This window comes from Heloderma suspectum, chromosome 2 (genome assembly GCF_057233095.1).
Source record: "Heloderma suspectum isolate Gila_16-S chromosome 2, 16-S_ref, whole genome shotgun sequence".
Taxonomy (NCBI): domain Eukaryota; kingdom Metazoa; phylum Chordata; class Lepidosauria; order Squamata; family Helodermatidae; genus Heloderma; species Heloderma suspectum.
In genome coordinates this window covers 364,902,458-364,923,749 of record NC_139459.1, presented here as the reverse complement: position 1 = coordinate 364,923,749, position 21,292 = coordinate 364,902,458, and the positions used below count along the sequence as shown (strand labels likewise).

At 45.7% G+C, this 21,292-nt stretch overlaps 1 protein-coding gene across 2 annotated transcripts; it reads left to right on the top strand.

Moving 5' to 3' along the window:
- The first annotated feature begins 2,240 nt into the window (after positions 1-2,240).
- On the top strand, positions 2,241-19,289 carry LOC146355771 (uncharacterized). Of its 2 annotated transcripts, XM_084830829.1 has the most exons (5): positions 2,253-2,335; positions 11,598-11,660; positions 12,273-12,721; positions 13,929-14,055; positions 17,746-19,273. In XM_084830829.1, the coding sequence occupies exons 1-5, from the start codon at positions 2,311-2,313 to the stop codon at positions 19,029-19,031; spliced, it is 1,950 nt and encodes a 649-aa protein (XP_084686955.1). In that variant the 5' UTR covers positions 2,253-2,310; the 3' UTR covers positions 19,032-19,273. The 2 variants fall into 2 exon arrangements, with proteins under 2 accessions (XP_084686956.1, XP_084686955.1); XM_084830830.1 differs by lacking the exon at positions 11,598-11,660 and having other exon boundaries at positions 2,241-2,335; positions 17,746-19,289.
- Positions 19,290-21,292: the final 2,003 nt, after the last annotated feature.

Genomic DNA, 21,292 nt, shown 5'->3' with positions numbered 1-21,292 from the left:
ACAAAGAAACGAGGAAGTGTCTGTATGCTCATGAGAATACCAAGGTTTGCAGAAGTACTGGAAAACAGCCCAATGAAGTTGAAGCATGCTCAGTTGATTCAGAATGCTGGCTGGCTTTTATGGGGGGGCAGAGCTTGAAGGATGGAATGGAGTCTCCTGAAAAAGGGTATGAGGGGCACCTTGAACAGGAGCTGTCCACATGGCAATATTCTGTGCCAGATCCCACTTGTTCTTTGTCAGCCTTCCTCCATCCCAGTGCCCTCTGGATGCTCTTGACTACCCCTCCCATCATCCCCAGCCAGCATGGCCATTGTGGATGATAGGAGTAGCTGAAAGCAAAGGGGGTGGGGCTAAAATAAAAATACCAGCATATTTTATCTTAAAGCCCTCACTGCTAGAAGCTAAGCCTTAGTAGTGGCGTTTCAACCTTTTGGAATGGGAAAAAGTTGGGAAACCACCAAATACTTGCCCCGCATGGGAAAGCCCTCTGGAAAACCCTTCCCCATGATACTCAGGAGGCAGAAAATGAAGCACCTCCTAACAATGCACCTTCTCACCCAGGCTTTCCCTGGGCTGTAACTGCTGTTGGGTTTTACTTTGGTTTTACATGCTACTTTAAACCTTTACATTTTATGTTTTATCATGTTGTATTTTATGGTTTTAATTGTTATGAACTGCCCATCAAGCCTCAGCTGTTGGGCAGTATAGAAATGTAATAAATAAATTACTGGGTGTTAAGGGTTAAGGGTGGAACCATCTGGGGAACTCAAGAAGGGCCGGATCTGGTTTTGCACCACTGCTTCAAACACTGGAAAGGCAGATGCATTCAAGAGGGCAAACTAAGGCTTGTTCTCCTCTGCCCTCAAAGGGCAGGAATAGTTCTAATGGGCCTAAGTTACAGGAAGGGAGATTTTCATTGAACGTTAGGTGAAACTTCTCCCTGGTAAGAGCCACCATCCAACTTTGGAACTGGCTGGTAGTTCTAGGAGCCCTCTGTCTAGAAGCAGCCATGATCTGGCTTTGATCAGTTTTTTAAAGGGTGCTGCCAGATGAGGCCTTTATTGTGCAACCATCCTGCCTCATTCATGGACTTTTACAAGGGGGGGGAGGGTTTCCAAAAGACATCCCCTTCCATTTGTTGGCTTCCCATGTCTTTGCACTGCTTCTTCCCGTTTTCTTTCCTAAAGAAAAAATCAATTAAGAAACAAAAGGCAGAATTGCTGTACGGTGCCTTTCCACTCAGTCTGGAAGTACCTACAGTATCTGGCTTGGATGAGTTTTCCTCCCTGAATCAGGTTTCTTACTGTATAAGTAGGGTGGTCCATTATAAATTGCCCTTATACATACCCAGGCGACTTTTAAGAGGAGGCCTTGCTGGTCATTCCAAAACTAATGGAACATTGCCACGCAAAACCCTGATGGTGGGCCTTCTTGGTAACGGCACCCACCCTTTGGAAGATCCTCCCCCGTGCAGTTCGGGCGGCAGAAAATGTGGCATCTTTCAAACTCCTCCTGAAAACCCAGGCTTTCCCTGGGCTGTTCAGTGAATCATGCCGCTCCATCTAACTGCTCCTTATATTGCTTTTATTGTAATTGGAATTGTTTTTACTGTTTTGTTTTAAATATTGTCATTTAAATGTGATTTTAATATTTGTATGTGAACAGCTATTATTATATTTAGCGGTATATAAATATCACTAAATAAATAAATAAAAATAAAAAAGGACACACATCACCCCAAAAGAGGACAAACGAGTGCAGCGATTTGCATAAAATTCGCATGCACTAATTTATGGGCATAGATGCAAATTCAGGAAGAATTATTAGAATTTAAATAGAAATACAATACGTCTCACTATAATGTGGAAGACTGTAACCAGGTGGCCTGTGTGTCTTGCTCATTCTGCTGTCCGTGTGCTTACTTTTGATCAGCAATTTCAAGGCCCTGAACTGTCTTCTGATGGTTCTTTATCTTTAAACCGGACTTAAATAAAAGTTGCCTTCAAATCGGGGACTGTCCTCTGGCAGCCCTTCAAATATTGTCCTCTGCAAAAGAGGACACCTGGCCGCTGGTTCCCACATCTTTACCTTCTTCTTTCTGCTGCATGTTATTTTCTGAGATCAACAGCAGCGGGCGAAAAACCCGGTGGCAGCTTTGTCAAAAGCTGGAAGGGTTAAACACACAGAGCTCCCCGTGCCTAGAAAAGTGAAGCCTGGCTGCCTTCCTGCCTCTTTGCGCTTAGCAACTTCCTGTTGGCTTTCCCTGTATTGGAGCAATTGTGAGGTTTTAATTCCCAGAAGGGGTGTGCAATGAGAAGGCTGCAACGAGGAACAGGTGAGTGAAAGCAAAGAGGGGAGATCATGATTCACAGGAAGGAGAGACAAGAAAGGGAGCTGGTTTAGAAAGACAGAAAGAAAGACTTAGGAAAGCCAGCATGCAACTGTAGGGTGCCTAAGAACATAAGAAGAGCCCTGCCGGATCAGACCAAGGGTCCATCTAGTCCAGCATTCTGTTCACACAGTGGCCAACCAGCTGTCGACCGGGAACCCATAAGCAGAGCATGAGCGCAACAGCACCCTCCCGCCCGTGTTCCCCCGTAACTGGTGTACATAGGCTTACTGCCTCTGGAACTGGAGTAGGATATGCCCATCAGGACTAATAACCACTAATAGCCGTTGTTGTTGTTCAGTCGTTCAGTCGTGTCCGACTCTTCGTGACCCCATGGACCATAGCACGCCAGGCCTTCCTGTCCTGCGCTCTCTCCCGGAGCGTGCTCAAGTTCATATTCATTGCATCCGTGATGCTATCTAGCCATCTCATCCTCTGCCGTCCCCTTCTCCTTTTGCCTTCAGTCTTTCCCAGCATCAGGGTCTTTTCCAGGGAGTTTTCTCTTCGCATTAGGTGGCCAAAATATTGGAGCTTCAGCTTCATTATCTGTCCTTCCAATGAGCGCTCAGGGTTGATTTCCTTTAGGATGGACTGATTTGACCTCCTTGCAGTCCAGGGGACTCGTAAGAGTCTTCTCCAGCACCACAGTTCGAAAGCATCAATTCTTCAGCGCTCAGCCTTCCTTATAGTCCAGCTCTCACAGCCATACATTACTACTGGGAAAACCATAGCTTTGATTAGACGGACCTTTGTCGGCAAGGTGATGTCTCTGCTTCTTACTATGCTGTCTAGGTTGGCCATAGCTTTCCTCCCAAGGAGCAAGCGTCTTTTAATTTCATGGCTACAGTCACCGTCTGCAGTGATCTTGGAGCCCAAGAAAGTAAAATCTGTCAGTGCTTCCATTTCTTCCCCTTCTATATGCCAGGAAGTGATGGGGCCAGACGCCATGATCTTCGTTTTTTTAATGTTGAGTTTCAAACCAGCTTTTGCACTCTCCTCTTTCACCCTCAACAAGAGGCTCTTTAGATCCTCTTCACTTTCTGCCATTAGGGTGGTATCGTCTGCATATCGGAGGTTGTTGATAATTCTCCCAGCAATCTTAATTGCTGATTCATGCAACCCGGCATTTCTCATGATGTACTCTGCATATAAGTTAAATAAGCAGGGTGACAATATGCAGCCTTGTCGTACTCCTTTCCCAATTTTGAACCAATCGGTTGTTCCATGTCTGGTTCTGACTGTTGCTTCTTGACCCTCGTACAGGTTTCTCAGGAGACAGGTAAGGTGGTCTGCTACTCCCATCACTTTAAGAATTTGCCACAGTTTGTTGTGATCCACACCATCAAAGGCTTTAGCGTAGTCAATGAAGCAGAAATAGACGTTTTTCTGGAATTCTCTTGCTTTCTCCATGATGCAGCGAATGTTGGCGATTTGATCTCTAGTTCCTCTGCCTCTTCTAAACCCAGCTTGTACTTCCGGTAGTTCTCGGTTCACATACTGCTGAAGCCTAGCTTGTAGGATTTTGAGCATCACCTTGCTGGCATGTGAAATGAGCGCAATGGTGCGGTAGTTTGAACACTCTTTGGCGTTGCCCTTCTTTGGAATTGGAATGTAAACTGACCTTTTCCAGTCTTGTGGCCACTGTTGAGTGTTCCAGATTTGTTGGCATATTGAATGCAGCACTTTAACAGCATCATCTTTTAGGATTTTAAATAGCTCAGCTGGAATACTGTCATCTCCGCTAGCTTTGTTGTTACTAATGCTTCCTAAGGCCCACTTGACTTCACTCTCTAGGATGTCCGGCTCAAGTTCAGTGACCGCACTATCATGGCTATCAGGGACATTCAGATCTTTCCTGTATAGTTCTTCTGTGTATTCTTGCCACCTCTTCTTAATCTCATCTGCTTCTGTTAGGTCCCTGCCTTCTTTGTCCTTTATCATGCCCATCTTTGCACAAAACGTTCCCTTGAGATCTCCAATTTTCTTGAAGAGATCTCTAGTCTTTCCCATTCTGTTGTTTTCCTCGATTTCTTTGCATTGTTCATTTAAGAAGGCCTTCTTGTCTCTCCTTGCTATTCTCTGGAACTCTGCATTCAGTTGGGTATATCTTCCCCTTTCTCCCTTGCTTTTCGCTTCCCTTCTTTCGTGAGCTACTTGTAAAGCTTCATCAGACAGCCACTTTGCTTTCTTGCATTTCTTTTTCTTTGGGATGGATTTCGTTGCTGCCTCCTGAACAATGTTACGGACCTCCGTCCATAGTTCCTCAGGCACTCTGTCTATCAGGTCTAATCCCTGAAATCTATTCCTCACCTCCACTGTATATTCATCAGGGATATGATTTAGGTCATACCTGAACAGTTTAGTGGTTTTCCTGACGTTCTTCAATTTAAGCCGAAATTTTGCAACAAGAAGCTCATGATCTGAGCCACAGTCAGCTCCAGGTCTTGTTTTTACTGACTGTATGGAGCTTCTCCATCTTTGGCTGCAAAGGACATAATCAATCTGATTTCGATATTGACCATCTGGTGATGTCCATGTGTAGAGTCGCCTCTTGTGCTGTTGGAAAAGAGTGTTTGCTATGATCAGCGTGTTCTCTTGGCAAAACTCTATTAGCTTTTGTCCTGCTTCATTTTGTGCACCAAGGCCATGCCTGCCTGTTATCCTGGTGATTTCTTGACTTCCTACTTTAGCATTCCAATCCCCTATGATGAAGAGGACATCTTTTTTTGGTGTTAGTTCTAGAAGGTGTTGTAGGTCTTCATAGAACCGATCAACCTCAGCTTCTTCGGCCTCAGTGGTTGGGGCATAGACTTGAATTACTGTGATGTTGAATGGTTTGCCTTGGATTCGTACTGAGATCATTCTATCATTTTTAAGATTGTACCCCAATACTGCTTTTCCCACCCTTTTGTTGACTATGAGTGCTACTCCATTTCTTCTAAGGGATTCTTGCCCACAATAGTAGATATGATGGTCACCTGAATTAAATTTGCCCATGCCTGTCCATTTTAGTTTGCTGATTCCCAAGATGTCGATGTTCAATCTTGCCATCTCATGTTTGACCACCTCCAGCTTACCTTGATTCATTGATCTGACATTCCAGGTTCCTAAACAATATTGTTCTTTACAGCATCGGATTTTCTTTTCACCACCAGACACATCCACAGCTGAGTGTCCTTTTGGGTTTGGCCCAGCCGCTTCACTCTTTCTGGCGCTACTTGGAAATACCCTCTGCTCTTCCCCAGTAGCATATTGGACACCTTCCGACCTGAGGGGCTCATCTTCCGGCGTCATCTCTTTTAGCCTTGTGATACGTTCCATGGGGTTTTCTTGGCAAGAATACTGGAGTGGGTTGCCATTTCCTTCTCCAGTGGACATTTTGTCAAAACTCTCCGCCATGACCTGTCCGTCTTGGGTGGCCCTGCACGGCATAGCTTATGGCTTCACTGAGTTACGCAAGCCCCTTCGCCACAACAAGGCAGTGATCCATGAAGGGGACTAACAGCCGTACCCTCCATGAATTTGTCTCATCCCCTTTTAAAGCCATCCAAATTTGCAACCATCACTACATCTGGTTGCGAATTCCAACGTTTAACTCTGCACTGTGAGAAGAAGTCCTTCCTTTTATCTGGCCTGAAGTTCCCACCAATCAGCTTCATGGAATGACCCCATTAGATTCTAGTATTATGAGAGAGAAAGAAAAATGTCTCCCGATCCACTTTCTCCACACCAGGCACAGTTTTGTACACCTCTATCATGTCTCCCCTTAGTCGCCTCGTTTCTAAGCTAAACAGCCCCAGATATTGCAACCTTCTCTCACCGGGGAGTTGCTCTAGCCCCTTGATCATTTTAGTTGCCCTTTTCTGCACTTTTTCCAACTCTACAATATCAATTTTTAAGTGTGGTGACCAGAACTGTCTACAGTATTCCAAGTGTGGTCGCACCACAGATTTGCATAAGGGCAGCATTATCTTTACAATTTTACTTTTAATTCCTTTCCTAATTATGCCCAACACAGAATTTGCCTTTTTAATAGCAGCCGCATGCTGAGTTAGCATATAGCCATCAGGACTAGAAGGCACTGATAGTCTGTTCCTCCATGAATTTGTCTAACCCCCTTTCAAAGCCATCTAAATTGGTGGCCATCACTACATCTTGTTGCGAATTCCATGGTTTAACTATGTGCTGTGTAAAGAAGTACTTCCTTTTATCTGTTATGACTAACCAGAAGACATTGTGCAGCTTTTCCACCTTTTTCTCCTTAATGGAAATTCCTCTTGCAAGGAAAAAGATGGAAGAAGAGGTGGGAAAATACAGGAGGGTTGTGAATGGAAGACACCATTGCTTGGATTCTCCATCAAATTCAGTGGATGAGGCAGGGCAATAAAAGCTGAGTCTGGAAGCACCCTGACCCTGCAGTGGTTTCCAGCAGGACAGGGGCAGAGCCAAGCAAAAGTGGGAAAAAGAATAAGAACAGTGCTCAAGAATGGGAAAGTGCACCTCGGGTCTAGACACAATGTTATTGCAGGTGGAGTTACAATGCGGGTGCTTTCATCCAGACGGAGGGGTCCTGGGGCTGACAAAGCATTGTGCAGCTGTTCCGTCTTTTTTTTCCTTAGCAGGTTTTCCCAGGTAAGGAAAAAGCCTGAAGAAGTGGGAAAACATGGGAGGGTTACGAGTGGAAGATGTCCTCTGGACCCCACTATAAACTTCTGTGAATTGGGCATAAGACTAAAAGCCTATCTAGCCTAGCATTTTATATACCAGCTTATTTTCTTAAAAGTTCCTAGCAAAAAGAACCAGTTGCTAGGGCAACTGGTATTGAGAAGCATACTGCCTCTGACACTGGAGTTAATATGCAACCATCAGGACTAGCAGCCACTGATAGTCTTGTCCTCCATGAACTTGTGTCATCCCCTTTTCAAGCCATCCAAATTGGTGGTCTTCACTCATCTTGTGGTAGCAGATTCCTTAGGCAGAGCACAATAAAAGCCTTGTGTGGAAACACCCAGTGTATTATAATGGTTACAGTGTTGGATGGGGAGTGGGGAGATTCCGGTTATGGGTTATTGTGAAGATTAAATGGATGGGGGGAGAACTTTGTATGTTGCCTTGAGCTCCTTGGTGGAAAGGTGAGATATGAATGTAATAAATACATGCATAAACAGATCTAGAAATACTTTTCAAATTCCTTTGTATCAACACCTTTTTTTTTTAGAGTGGCATCAGATTTTTAGGCAACAACCCTGCACAAATGGTGAGGGAGTTGTTTCAGATTTTGCCTTAGCTCAGATACTTTTTTTTAAAGGAAGTGCTGCATAAACATGCTGGGAGGCTGTTCTTTGCTTGCCATAGTGGCTGGTGTTGGACAATAACCAGAGAGTCCTAGATTAAAATGCCAGCTCAGCCATGAAACTCATGTGGGCAACTTTGGGCCAGTCATTTCCACTCTCAGACTAACCTACCTCACAAGGTTGTAGTGAGGATAAAAAGGGGGAGATGCTTTCCCCATACACTGCCTTGAATTCCCTTGGGGAAGTGTAGGATTAAAAATGTGATAAATAATGCTATAATCTCTTTCACAAGTGATTCATAGAATCATAGAATCATAGAATCATAGAATAGTAGGGTTGGAAGGGGCCTACAAGGCCATCGAGTCCAACCCCCTGCTCAATGCAGGAATCCAAGTCAGAGCATCCCTGACAAATGGCTGTCCAGCCTCGTCTTGAAGGCCTCCAGTGTGGGAGAGCCCACCACCTCCCCAGGTAATTGGTTCCATTGCCGTATTGCTCTGACACTCAGGAAGTTTTTCCTGATGTTCAGTCGGAATCTGGCTTCCTGTAACTTGAGCCCATTATTCCGTGTCCTGCACTCTGGGATGATCAAGAAGAGATCCTGGCCTTCTTCTCTGTGACAACCTTTCAAGTACTTGAAGAGCGCTATCATATCTCCCCTCAGTCTTCTCTTCTCAAGGCTAAACATGCCCAGTTCTTTCAGTCTCTCTTCATAGGGCTTTGTTTCCAGTCCCCTGATCATCTTTGTTGCCCTCCTTTGAACCCTCTCCAGCTTGTCTGCATCCTTCTTAAAGTGTGGTGCCCAGAACTGGACACAGTACTCCAGATGAGGCCTAACCAGTGCTGAGTAGAGGGGAACTAGTACTTCCCGGGATTTGGAAGCGATGCTTCTATGAATGCAGCCCAAAATAGCATTTGCCTTTTTTGCAGCCACATCACATTGTTGGCTCATATTCAGCTTGTGATGGACGACAATTCCAAGATCCTTCTCGCTCGTAGTGTGGTTGAGCCACGTATCCCCCATCTTGTAACTGTGCATTTGGTTTCTTTTTCCTAGGTGCAGAACTTGGCATTTGTCCCTATTAAATGCCATTCTGTTGTTTTCTGCCCAGCACTCCAGTCTATCCAGATCACTTTGAATTTTGTTTCTGTCTTCCAAAGTATTAGCTATCCCTCCCAATTTTGTGTCATCTGCAAATTTGATCAGCATTCCCTGCACCTCCTCCTCCAAGTCATTAATAAAAATATTGAAGAGCACTGGGCCCAGGACTGAGCCCTGCGGTACCCCACTCGTTACCTCTCCCCAGCTTGAGAAGGTCCCATTGATAAGCACTCTTTGAGTCCGATTCTGTAGCCAACTGTGGATCCACTGGATCGTTGTTTCATCTAGCCCACTTCGAGCTAGTTTGCTCATCAGGATATCATGGGGCACTTTGTCGAAAGCTTTGCTGAAGTCGAGGTATATGATGTCTACAGCATTCCCACGGTCTACAAGGGAGGTGACTTGATCAAAAAATGAGATCAGATTTGTCTGGCAGGACTTGTTTTTGACAAATCCATGTTGGCTTCGAGTAATCACTGCATTGTTGTCAAGGTGCTTCCAGATGGATTGCTTTATGATCTGCTCCAGAATTTTCCCAGGGATTGATGTCAGACTGACTGGTCTGTAGTTCCCAGGTTCCTCCTTTTTACCCTTTTTGAAGATAGGGACAACGTTAGCCCTCCTCCAGTCATCTGGCACTTCCCCGGTCCTCCATGATTTCTCAAAGAGAATAGACAGCGGTTCTGAGAGCTCTTCTGCCAGTTCCTTTATGACTCTAGGATGCAGTTCATCTGGCCCTGGAGATTTGAACTCATTCAAAGTAATGAGGTGTTCCTTGACCATATGCCTGTCAATCTCAAGCTGCAATCCTGCCCCTTCAGCCTGTACTTTGCCTTTGCCAGGGGGGTCATAGACCCTCTTTTGGGAGAAGACTGAGCCAAAGTAGGAATTGAGCACCTCTGCCTTTTCTTTGTCCTCTGTTATCATTTTGCCATCCTTATTTAATAGCTGAACAACCATTTCTTTCCTCTGCCTTTTACTATGCACGTAGCTGAAGAAAGCCTTTTTGTTGTTTTTAGCATCCCTCGCTAACCTCACCTCGTTCTCCGCTTTAGCCTTCCTGACGCCATCCCTGCAATTCTGTGCTACCTGCCTGTACTCTTCCTTTGTTACTTGGCCTTCTTTCCACTTCCTATATGTGTCCTTTTTTGTTTTCAGGTCATCCCTAAGCTTTTTGTGAAGCCACATTGGCTTCTTCTGTTGTCTTCCACCTTTTCTTCTTGTTGGAATTGTTTGTGATTGTGCCTTGAGAATTTCCTTTTTTAAAAGTTCCCACCCATCTTGGACTCCTTTTCTCGCTAGCATTGCTTGCCATGGGACCTTACTGATCATTGTTCTGAGTTTATGAAAATCAGCTTTCCTAAAATCCAGGGTACGCGTTTGAGTACACTCGGCTTTTGCTTCCCTTAGAACCAAGAACTCAAGTACAACATGGTCGCTTTCCCCCAGAGTTCCTGTAACTGCTACTTTATCCACTAAGTCATCTCTGTTGGTTAGGATCAAGTCAAGGATAGCCGATCCTCTAGTTCCTTCCTCTACTTTCTGTAGGAGGAAGTTATCCGCCACACAAGTCAGGAATTTCCTGGAGGGGCCATGTTTTGCAGAATTTGTCTCCCAACAAATATCGGGGAAATTGAAGTCCCCCATTACTACTACATCATGCTTCCTTAAAACATTGGCTATTTGCTTTTCAAAAGTTTCATCCTTGGCTTCTCCTTGATTGGGTGGCCGGTAGTAGACTCCGACCACCAGGTTCCTTTTATTCTTTGCTCCATTTATTTCAACCCAGATGCTCTCGATGGGGCTACCAAGCTCCTCCTCCTGTATTTCTGTGCAGAGATATGTATTTTTCAAATACAGTGCAACCCCGCCTCCCTTTCTGTTCCTCCTGTTCTTTTTGAACAAGTTATATCCTTCAACTGCTGTATTCCAGTCATGAGAGTCATCCCACCAAGTCTCAGTTATACCTATCAAGTCATAATTTCCCTCCTGTATTAAGAGTTCAAGTTCGTTCTGTTTGTTTCCCATACTCTGGGCATTAGTATATAGACATCGAAGACCATGTGCTTCATAGTCTGGCTTTCTTCCTACATGTGTCTGAAGACTATTATTGGGCGCTATCAGCGCTGTTCTCTCCATTGCAGTGCATGCACCTACGTCCATTGTTACCCCCAACATTACATCTCCCTTCCCCGTAGGATTCAGTTTAAAGCCCTCCTGATGAAGTTCTTCATGCTGTGGCCAAACACATTCTTCCCAGCCTTTGTGAGGTGCAACCCATCCCTAGCCAACAGCCCATCTTCCAGGAAGTATAGCCCGTGGTCCCAGAATCCAAATCTCTCTCGTCGGCACCACCTTCGTAGCCAGTCATTCACCCGGAGTATTTTTCGTTCCCTTTCTATCCCTCTTCTAACTACTGGAAGGATGGATGAGAAAACTATCTGGGCCCCAAAGTTCTTGAGTTTCCTTCCCAAAGCTTCAAAGTCTGACGTGATCTCTTCGTAGCTCCGCTTGGCGGTATCATTTGTTCCCACATGGATGAGAAGAAAGGGATACCTGTCAGTGGGCTTTATGAGTGCAGGCAACCTTTCAGTCACGTCTCTAATCTGTCCTCCCGGGAGACAACATACCTGGCGAGTCCACGGGTCTTCGCGACATACTTGGGTCTCGATCCCACGCAGCAAGGAGTCTCCCACTACTACCACTCTTCTCTTCTTCTTCTTGTAGGCCTGGGTTTCATCGCCTCTGTTTGACTGACCTTTAGCCTCTTGCTCACTCTCATGCAGGTTCCCCTGTGATTCTTCCTCTGCAGGCTGTCCTCCAGTCTCATCTGCAAGTACCTGGAATCGGTTCCACAGCTCCACCGCTTCCACTGGTGCAGAGTGGCGTCTAGTTCTTCTTCTCCTAACTGTCACCGTTTTCCAAGGAGTATCCTCTACTCCATTTTTCTTCACCTCAGCATTTCCCACTGCCTCATCTTGCTGTTGCTCTTCAAGCTTCTTCAAGCTTCAAGATTCAAGTTTTCTACTTATCTGCAATCAATTTTCCTTCATGAGCATGGCAATTAAACATAATGCTGTTTTCAGACAAACAGACAGAGACTACTGTCCAGAAATATAACAGTACCCATGAGATCTGCAACAAAATGGAGTGCTGCTCTTCAGGGTTCCAACCAGCCAGCCATGCTCTCTTCTGACATATTCCATTCCATTCTCAGTCCTCATTTTGCTCTTTTTTGTCATCCTCTGTGCCTTTTAGGCTTTTTTGGCCCTTAAGGGTTTTTTTATATACTTCTGCAAGCTTTGGGGTTCCCCGAGCCCAACGATACCTGCCTCTTCTGTGCAGATGGTGTTATTTTAACTACATAAGGATCTATGCTCAAAGAAGGAGTTTGCTATTAGTAAACAGGATTATTTGGGAGATATTTGGTCCAGTTTGCATCACACCGCATCCATTAATACATGGGTGGTTGTTTTATCTTTTCCAGGGCAGCAAAGAATAAAAATGGAGGAACAGGACCCTGCAGGGCCGGAATCTGGAGAGAGTTTGAAGACAGGAGGAAAAGAGCCTCATGTTGACGCAGTTGGGACTGGCTGGGAGTTTGTCACTCAGCCAGTTCTGCAGCATCTTAAGCGAGAGCCAGATGAACAGCCCCTGCAGTGTTGGGAAGCTCAGTGGAAGGAGTATCTGAAGACGATGGTGTCTCCACTGGTGCCTCAGCCCCAGTCAGGGGAGGATGGGAAGGAACTCCAGGCCTCCCTTGTTCCAAGCACACACAGGCCTGGAGGAGAGAAAGCAGCCCAAGGCCTGCTAGGCCTCAGTCAAGCCCAAGAGGCCTCAGGAAGCCTGTGTTCCCCTGTCCAAGTGAAGGAGGAGACTGTGGAAGAGAGCACCATTGTTCAGTCCTGTTACCAGCAAGTTGAGGAACCTCAAGAGGTATTCAGTGCAGGGCCAGTCCAAAATTTGAGGGGTATTCTCAGCAAAGTGCCCTCTGCTGGGTCTAATCAATTATTTGTTTATTTTTTAATAATACCTGTATGCTGCTTGATATAATAAAATCTCTAAGCGGTTTACATATAAAAATATTTTTTCTAAATCACTGTTTAAAATATACTGTTGATAAACAATTACAGCTATAATTTTTTAAAAACCTAAATGAATGAAAGAAACCATGCAAAAAAACACACACAATAAATGAGCTTTGGCTATTGGGCAGTATAAAACTGTAATTAATAAATAATAAATAAATAAAATGGAGCAGCGTCATGATAACCAATTATAAGCTAGAGAAAGTCTGCATAAACAAGTAGGTTTTCAGGAGGCGTTTAAAACACACCACATTTTCTAGCTCCCAGACCACATGTGTGTGAGGGGGGTATCCAGAGGGTGGGCGCCACTGGTGAGAAGGCCCTGTTTTCAGGATGTTATGTGGCAACATTCTCTTGGTCACGGAATGACCAGCAAGGCCTCATCTGAAGATTTTAAAGCTTGGCTGGGTATATATACAGGAAGGGGGTAGTGGCGGTTGGTGCTAAATCAGTGGTGGGCTTGCTGAAGCTCTGGACCCCTGACAGCTGCCTGAGGATGCCACATGGTGGTGCTGGGTTTGAGTGGTTGCTTTGGGCCTCTTACTGTCTCCCCACTTTCCAGGCTCAAATGTGCTCTAAATACATTTCTCCATGCTTCACCTGTCAAAAATCAGACTAGTCTGATTTATTTCATTTTATTATATATATTGATATTTAGCTTTTCTTTATAATCAGAGTGGCTACCAACCTGTTTAAGGTGACATCTGTTACACAGAAACTTGAAAATCAATTTTCAAAAATGATGCATTAAAATATCATAAAAACCAATTATGCTGAAATTTGGCAGCGGACCACAGCTTGTTTTCCCTTAACACATTGGGCCTTTTTGGTTGCTATGCCACCAACTTTCTGCAGAAAATACTGGGGGGGGGGGAACCTGGGGGGGGTCTGCATGCATGTTGCCTACCCCTGCCCTAAATATTCCCCTGTAGGTAGCACAAAAATGCTCTGGAAGTGTCACCATTCACAACTTTTGAATGACATGTTTTCTGCACACCATTGTCACCTTTCTCCCAACTGGACTTAATGATGTCACCCTCCTCTGTGGTTTTCAGGTGCTGGAATCATTAGAAGGTGCAGCCATCAATTCCCTCAAATCAGAGCAGGTTCCACTGGATATAGTGGAAGTGGATCTCCCCACGCAGATCAAGCAGGAAGATGACGGGGAGACCGGCTTGCTCAGTAAGCACTACAGCCTGAAAGTTTAAGATGCTGTGAAGTTCCAGGACTGGTGTGATCACAGGCTGTTTAGACCAAACTGGTCATGACAGCAGTGCCATCTCCTGAAATTATTTATTTATTTATTTATTAAATTTATTAATCGCCCATCTGACTGGTCACCCAGCCACTCTGGGCAATGTACAACAATAAAAACAGTTTAGACAATAAAATTCAACATTAAAAACATCACATTTCTAAAATTACCCTAGCCCACCCCAAATGTCTGCCTGAACAACCATGTTTTTAATGCATGGCGGAAGCTCATTAAAGAGGGGGCATGGCAGAGTTCCCTAGGGAGGGAGTTCCACAGAGTGGGGGCCACCACAGAGAAGGCCCTCTCCCTTGTCCTCACCAGCCTAGCTGTCCTGGCTGATGGGACAGAAAGAAGGCCATCCGAGGCTGATCTTGTTGAGCGGCCTATCTGGTGTTGCTGGAGGCGCTCCTTGAGATAGGCTGGGCCGGACCCTATAGGGTTTTAAAGGTCAAAACCAACACCTTGAATTTGGCCCAGAAAACAACTGGTAGCCAGTGCAGCTCCTTCAGCACTGGAGTGATGTGATTTCACCAGCGGCTGCCTTTAATCAGGCGAGCCGCTGCGTTCTGTACCAGCTGCAGCTTCCGACCCGTCTTCAAGGGTAACCCCACATAGAGCGCATTACAGTAGTCTAAACAAGAGGAGACCAGGGCATGTACTACCGATGGGAGCAGATGGTCGGGAAGGTAGGGGCGCAGCCGCTGTATCAGATGAAGTTGGTACAGCGCTGTCTGGCTCACAGCTGACACCTGAGCCTCCATGGACAGCTGGGAGTCTAAGATGACCCCCAAGCTGTGGACCTGGTCTTTCAAGGGTAGCCGTACCCCATTCAACACCAGGTCAACATCCCCCAACCTCCTCTTGTCTCCCACCAAAAGTACCTCGGTCTTGTCAGGGTTCAGCTTCAGCTTATTCAGGGTTCAGCTTCAGCTTAAATAGAGGTCTGACCCAGCCATGTGTGAAGTAGGTACAATGGAGAGCAGGGAGAGTTCCGATTTTAGCAGCCTAAAGGGCATGTGAGCGAGCAGAGTGAGACATTTTGCTGCCTGAGGTGGAACAGCAGATGGTGCCCTTCCCCACCCCCGCAAAGTCCAGGTTGCAACGTCAGGTACCCAAGGGCTGTCAAGTTATTTTGGCACCTGAGGAAGAAAACCCTTCAAGATGGTAGCTCTGTAGATCAATAGAGCCAATGGGCAGGTTCCTACAGAAGAAGGTAATTGCTTCCCCTGTAGGACAGGTAAAAGGAAGTGCTTTACATAGCACATAGTTAAACTATGGAATTTGCTACCTACCCCAACATGTAGTGATGGCCACTGCTTTGGGTGGCTTGAAAAGGGGGTTAGACAAATTCACGGAGGAGAAGTCTATCAACTTGTCCTGATGGCTCTGTGCTACATCCAGTATCAGAGGCAGTACGCCTATGTGGACCAGTTGCTGGGGAACATGGGAGGGAGGGTGCTGTTGCACTCACATCCTGCTTACGGGTTTCCTGTGGCAGCTGGTTAGCCACCATGTGAACAGAACGCTGGACTAGATGGACCCTTGGTCTGATCCAGCAGGGCTCTTCTTATGGCCTTTTGTTCTTTTGGATCTTTGGTCCTAGACCAGTACAGGGTTAATAGCATGGGTTCAGAACCTCAGACCCAGGGGCCAAACCCAGCCTGCCTGGGTTTCCATTCGAACTCTGCAAGGTTTCCCAGACAGCCATTGAACCAGAGACGGTATGCATGTCGATCGGCAGGCTTTTGCTTAGGGCCGCCTTACAGCTATTAACATATATGTCACCATCACCACCAAATCTCTAACGATCTGATCTTTAATATCACTCAGATGTATAGTTGCTGGGGTTAACTGCAACTTATAACCTGTAATTTATCTGATGCTGTGTATTATCTTCTTCCAGTATTCCATAACAGGATTACAATGCCACCTTATATGGGCAAAAAGTTCCTTTACCATTTCACCTCTGGCACCTATCTGTTACCAACTAGGAACATCCTAGAGATCCTGGATGGTGTATAAAAACGTGTTTTGGTAGTAACTTGATTCTTTGTGTATCTCCATGCTGTTAGTTGTTTTGAATCCCCTAGCGGAAGACCAGAAGTAAAACCAGGATTGATGGTAAAAGATTTCCATCAATCAAGAAATGCTTGCATACCTTATTGGTGCTTGAATTTGCTTGTTTTCCTCTTTTCTCCCCAGTCCTTTCTTCTTTTGTATTGTGTCTATTAGATTGTGAGCCTGCGAGCAGGGTCTGTCTTTCCTTTTAATCTTTTTACAGAGCTTAGAAAATATTAGGTGTTTTAAAAGTGATCAGTATTGATAAATTCATAATAAACACGTCATTTTTAAAAAATTGTACAAATTATGTACCACCAAATATAAAAAATACCACAACTAAGCAGAATGTTGAAATCACAATAAAAATTCAGGATAAAGATAAAACAATCACATAAGCGATAAAACAATCACATAAGCAATAAAACCAATATGCAGAGGTGGGAAGGCCTGTAGCATGTCTGCTTCAGATATATCTGAAGCTGAGCCTAAATTGCAAAACTGTCAGAGCCTTGCTAATATCAGGAGGATTAAAGATGATTATTAAACGACCTGAGAAAATAAAAAGATTGGAAAGAGAGGAGAGGTGCACATTTATTCAATAAGTAAGGGCGCAATCCTATGCTTGTTTAGATGGAAAAAGTCCTACAACTGCCAGCATTCCCCAGCCAGCCATGTTGGGTGAGGAATGCTGGGAGTTGTAGGACTTTTTTCTGCCTAAACATGCATAGCATGGTAGGATTGTGGCCCAGAATACACAAATAAAATACCCTGACTATGGAACTCCCTTCCACTAGAGATAGAATAGAATCGTATAGTAGGGTTGGAAGGGGCCTACAAGGCCATCGAGTCCAACCCCCTGCTCAATGCAGGAATCCAAGTCAGAGCATCCCTGTCAGATGGCTGTCCAGCCTCGTCTTGAACGCCTCCAGTGTGGGAGAGCCCACCGCCTCCCTAGGTAATTGGTTCCATTGTCGTATTGCTCTAACAGTCAGGAAGTTTTTCCTGATGATCAGCCGGAATCTGGCTTCCTGTCACTTGAGCCCATTATTCCGTGTCCTGCACTCTGGGATGATCAAGAAGAGATGCTGGCCTTCCCCTTTGTGACAACCTTTCAAGTACTTGAAGAGCGCTGTCATATCTCCCCTCAGTCTTCTCTTCTCAAGGCTAAACATGCCCAGTTCTTTCAGTCTCTCTTCATAGGGCTTTGTTTCCAGTCCCCTGATCATCTTTGTTGCCCTCCTCTGAACCCTCTCCAGTTTGTCTGCATCCTTCTTAAAGTGTGACACTTTAAGAAGGATGCAGACAATTTGACACTTGTCATTCAGGCACCCGTTAAAGACATATTTATTTGTACAAACTTTTGAGGTATAGGCAAGTGTTTTATCTGGTGTTGTAGTGGTTTTATTGTATTTTATTGTGTTTGTAATTTCAGAGTTATGATTTAAAAATTGTTAATGTGTTGTATTGTTTTTATATGGGTTGTTAGCCGCCTTTGGCTCCTTGCGAGGAAAGGTTGGATATAAATATAAATAAAGAAATGTTATTTCCATTACCAGTGTGGAAGAATGAGGAGATGCTCTTTCAGCTGGAAAAACCAGAGCAAGCAGACATCATAAGAAGATCATTGGATGCAGCCAAAAAGAAAGGTTTCCAGACTGCTGAGTGGGCAGAGAAACCGGGAAGTCAGGAGGGACCAGAAAGATGCAATGAAAAGGATGCAGGGAAGATGGCAAAAGAAGCCTTTCTTTGTGAATGTGGTGGCAGAGGGCTTTTTCAAAGTGCCTTCCAAGATGGGATCCACAAGCATAAAAGAAAAATGTTTGTCTCAGAGCACGGGAGGAGCCTCCCTGGAAACACAGACTTCCTTGAAAGTACTGAAACGGAAATGGAAGAAAAGCTACATGAATGTCCTTATTGCAGGAAAGGTTTCTACCAGAGTTCGCTCCAGATTATGCATCAGAGAGCCCATGCCAGAAAGACACCGTATACATGGTCAGACTACAGGAAAAGCTTCATGGAGAGAGGAGACCTTATTAAACACACCGCGGCCCATGCAGAAGACAAACCCTATGAATGTTCATACTGCGGGAAAAGCTTCAACTGTAACTCTCACCTGAGAGCACACATGATGATCCACACGGGGGAGAAGCCATTTGAGTGTGAGCACTGTGGGAAAAGCTTTGGCACGAGCTCTCACCTTAAAAGACACAACCGGGTACATACGGGCGAGAGCCCTTTCCAGTGCTCAGAGTGTGGGAAAACTTTCACTCAGAAACCCTCCCTTATTAAACACAGGAGAACTCACACTGGAGAGAAACCTTATGAATGCCCTGAATGTGGGAAAACCTACCGGGACAGCTCTTGTCTTTTAAGGCATATCAGAGCCCACAAGGGAGAGAAGCCGTACAAATGTTCATGGTGTGAGAACAGGTTCATTCAGAGGTCAGATCTTATCCGGCACGAGGGGACGCACACCGGAGAGAGACCGTACGAATGCTTGTTGTGCGGCAAAGGCTTCAGTCAGAAAGGGTCCCTCGTTAAACACGAGGGAATTCATACGGGAAAGAATCCGTATGAATGCTTAGACTGTGGGAAAAGGTTCAGCTGGAGACAGTCCCTTCTTAGACATGAGAGCACCCACATGGGAGAGAAACGGTACAAATGCTCCGAGTGTGGCAAAGGCTTCACCACTGGCACTGACCTGACAATACATGAGAGGATACACACGGGAGAGAAGCCGTACAAGTGCTCTGAGTGTGGGAAAAGCTTCTGTCGCAAATCTTCCCTTGTCACACACCAGAGAACCCACATGGGCGAGAAGCCACATGACTGTTCAGCATAGGGCGGGGCTGGGGAACACGTGGCCCTCCAGATTTGGTTGGACTTCAGCTCTCATCATCCTGCACCATGCTGGCTAGGGCTAGCAGGACTTGCAGTCCAACAACATCTGGAGGACCACGTGTTCTCCACATGTGGTATAGGGGGTGGGAGACGCTTCAGTTGAATACCAGAGCTTATGGAACACAAAAGTAAATCTACATAAATAAATGTGTATAAATAAATAAAAGGTTATGTTGTCCCTGTAGTCTCTGTAATCATCAGAAACCTCATATTTTTGTTACTGTTTATCTCTCCATCTGACCGTTGGGGCCTAGGCCCCATAATGTGGTTAACAAAATAAAAGTTTAAAACAGTGAGAGAGCAATCCTATGGTCCCTGGGAGAGTGTCCCAGGGACCATAGAATGGCTCATAAAACCCCTCTGAGGTCGGAGACAGCACTCTGACTTCAGAAGGGCGAGTTGGTGATCTGACCCCAGACCCCCTCCCCTTCGCAGACAGCATGGAAAGAAATATGCTGTCTGCCTCTCCGAGGTCGGAAAAATGGCCAGCCTCAGAAAAGGGGGTGTTCCAGTGGGATTCAGTGTGGCAGGGCATAGGAAACTCGGAAGCCTCCCTCCATGCTCAGGGGCTTCCAAGCAGCAAGGGCACAATCGATAGGATTGCACCCTAAATAAACCAAACACAGTACTGTTACACTCAGCCTACTTCTCGTGCTGAGGAAAGTTCCAAGGGCACCGTGCTTACCTGGGTTTGGTTTCAGGAGGTCACTGGAGGCTTGTTGGCACTTCGTAATATTTGTATTTCTTTACAAATGCACAGGCTGAGCCGTGTGGAGGCTTAAACAGTTCGATAAGACAGCCAAAGTCCGCTGCTCCTTCATCAGATCTCTAGGGTGGAGGTGCAGAACCTCAGATTCCGGGGCCAAATCCAGCCATCTGGGGCTCCCCAGAAGGTCACGCCCCCTTCCCTTGGCCCAGGCCTCTCCCAGCTACCAATTGTTTGGTGGTTTCCCGGCTTTTGTGCAGTTTCTCTCCCTCCTCCCCACCTCAATTCTAAAAGGTTGAAATGCCTCTCCCAGAGCTTAGCTACTGGCAGTAAGAGCTTTAAGCCTAAATATGCTGGTATATTTGGAGTTTTCTTAGCCCCACCCCTTTTGCCTTCTCCAAAATGGAATTTGCCCCTTGGGCTGAAAAAGGTTGGGCACCCCTGCTCTATTTTGACAGCCAGCACCCTAAGCACTGTACAGAGCCCAAACACAGCTCTCTGTCTATGTATCTAACTGAACCTGGGATCTTATGTATGCAAAGCATCTGCTTTACCACTGAAGTATGGTTCTTTCCACAACTGACACATGCATGGAAATGGGAGAGAAACCATTCTCAGACGTGCCCCCAAAATTTATTCAGGGCCGACACATTTCGCAAACAAAATGTACTCTTTCAGGGGCAGTCGGCAATCTGCACAAGTTAACTCCTTGACACTCTCGTTTACTAAATCAAAAGAAAACGCATTGGGCCTGAATGGAAATTGTTGACACTTCTGAGGACGGGTTTTCTTCTGCTCATTTGCTGTATTCTTCTGGTGGCAAGCGTCTATGATTAGTCGTGGCCAAGGGTTTACTTTGGGTACAAAACCCACTGTTTCCTTATTCCTGTGTTCTGGGGGCATTCTGTGTTCAGACCCATTGTGAAAAAACAACATTTGGGCCAGAGGCAATACTGGGGCATCCTAAAGGAGACAGGTCGTATCTCAGTGGTAGAACACCTGCTTTACATGCAAAAGGTCTCTGGATTCTTCTCTGAAACCCTGGAGAGCCGCCACCAGTTGGTTGAGATCGGGGTGGGCAATTTGTGGCCCTCCAGATGTTTTGGCCTACAACTCCCGTCTACCCTAGCCAACGGTGAGGGATGATGGAAGTTGTAGGTTAAAATGTGAGGGCCACAAGTTGCCCACCCCATACTGAGCTAGGTGAACAAAGGCCTGACCTGGTATAAGGCAGCTTCCAATGGGCAGAATCCAACATGCCCCATTCTGGAAACAAGCATTCTGCTCATTTTGGGTTGCTTTAGCAACCACTACCTCTCCATTGTGCTAGAGGTAGGTCCTGCTGGTACACAGACGCCATAGGACAGTGCCCTATGTTCCCACAGTCTTCCAGTCATGGGTGTGTGTATGACCTGGGATGGCCTGAAGGTTGCTTTGGGGTGCTGAGGAGTACAATAGCTCCATGTTGAATGAAGAACTCGAAGCCAGGAACCAAC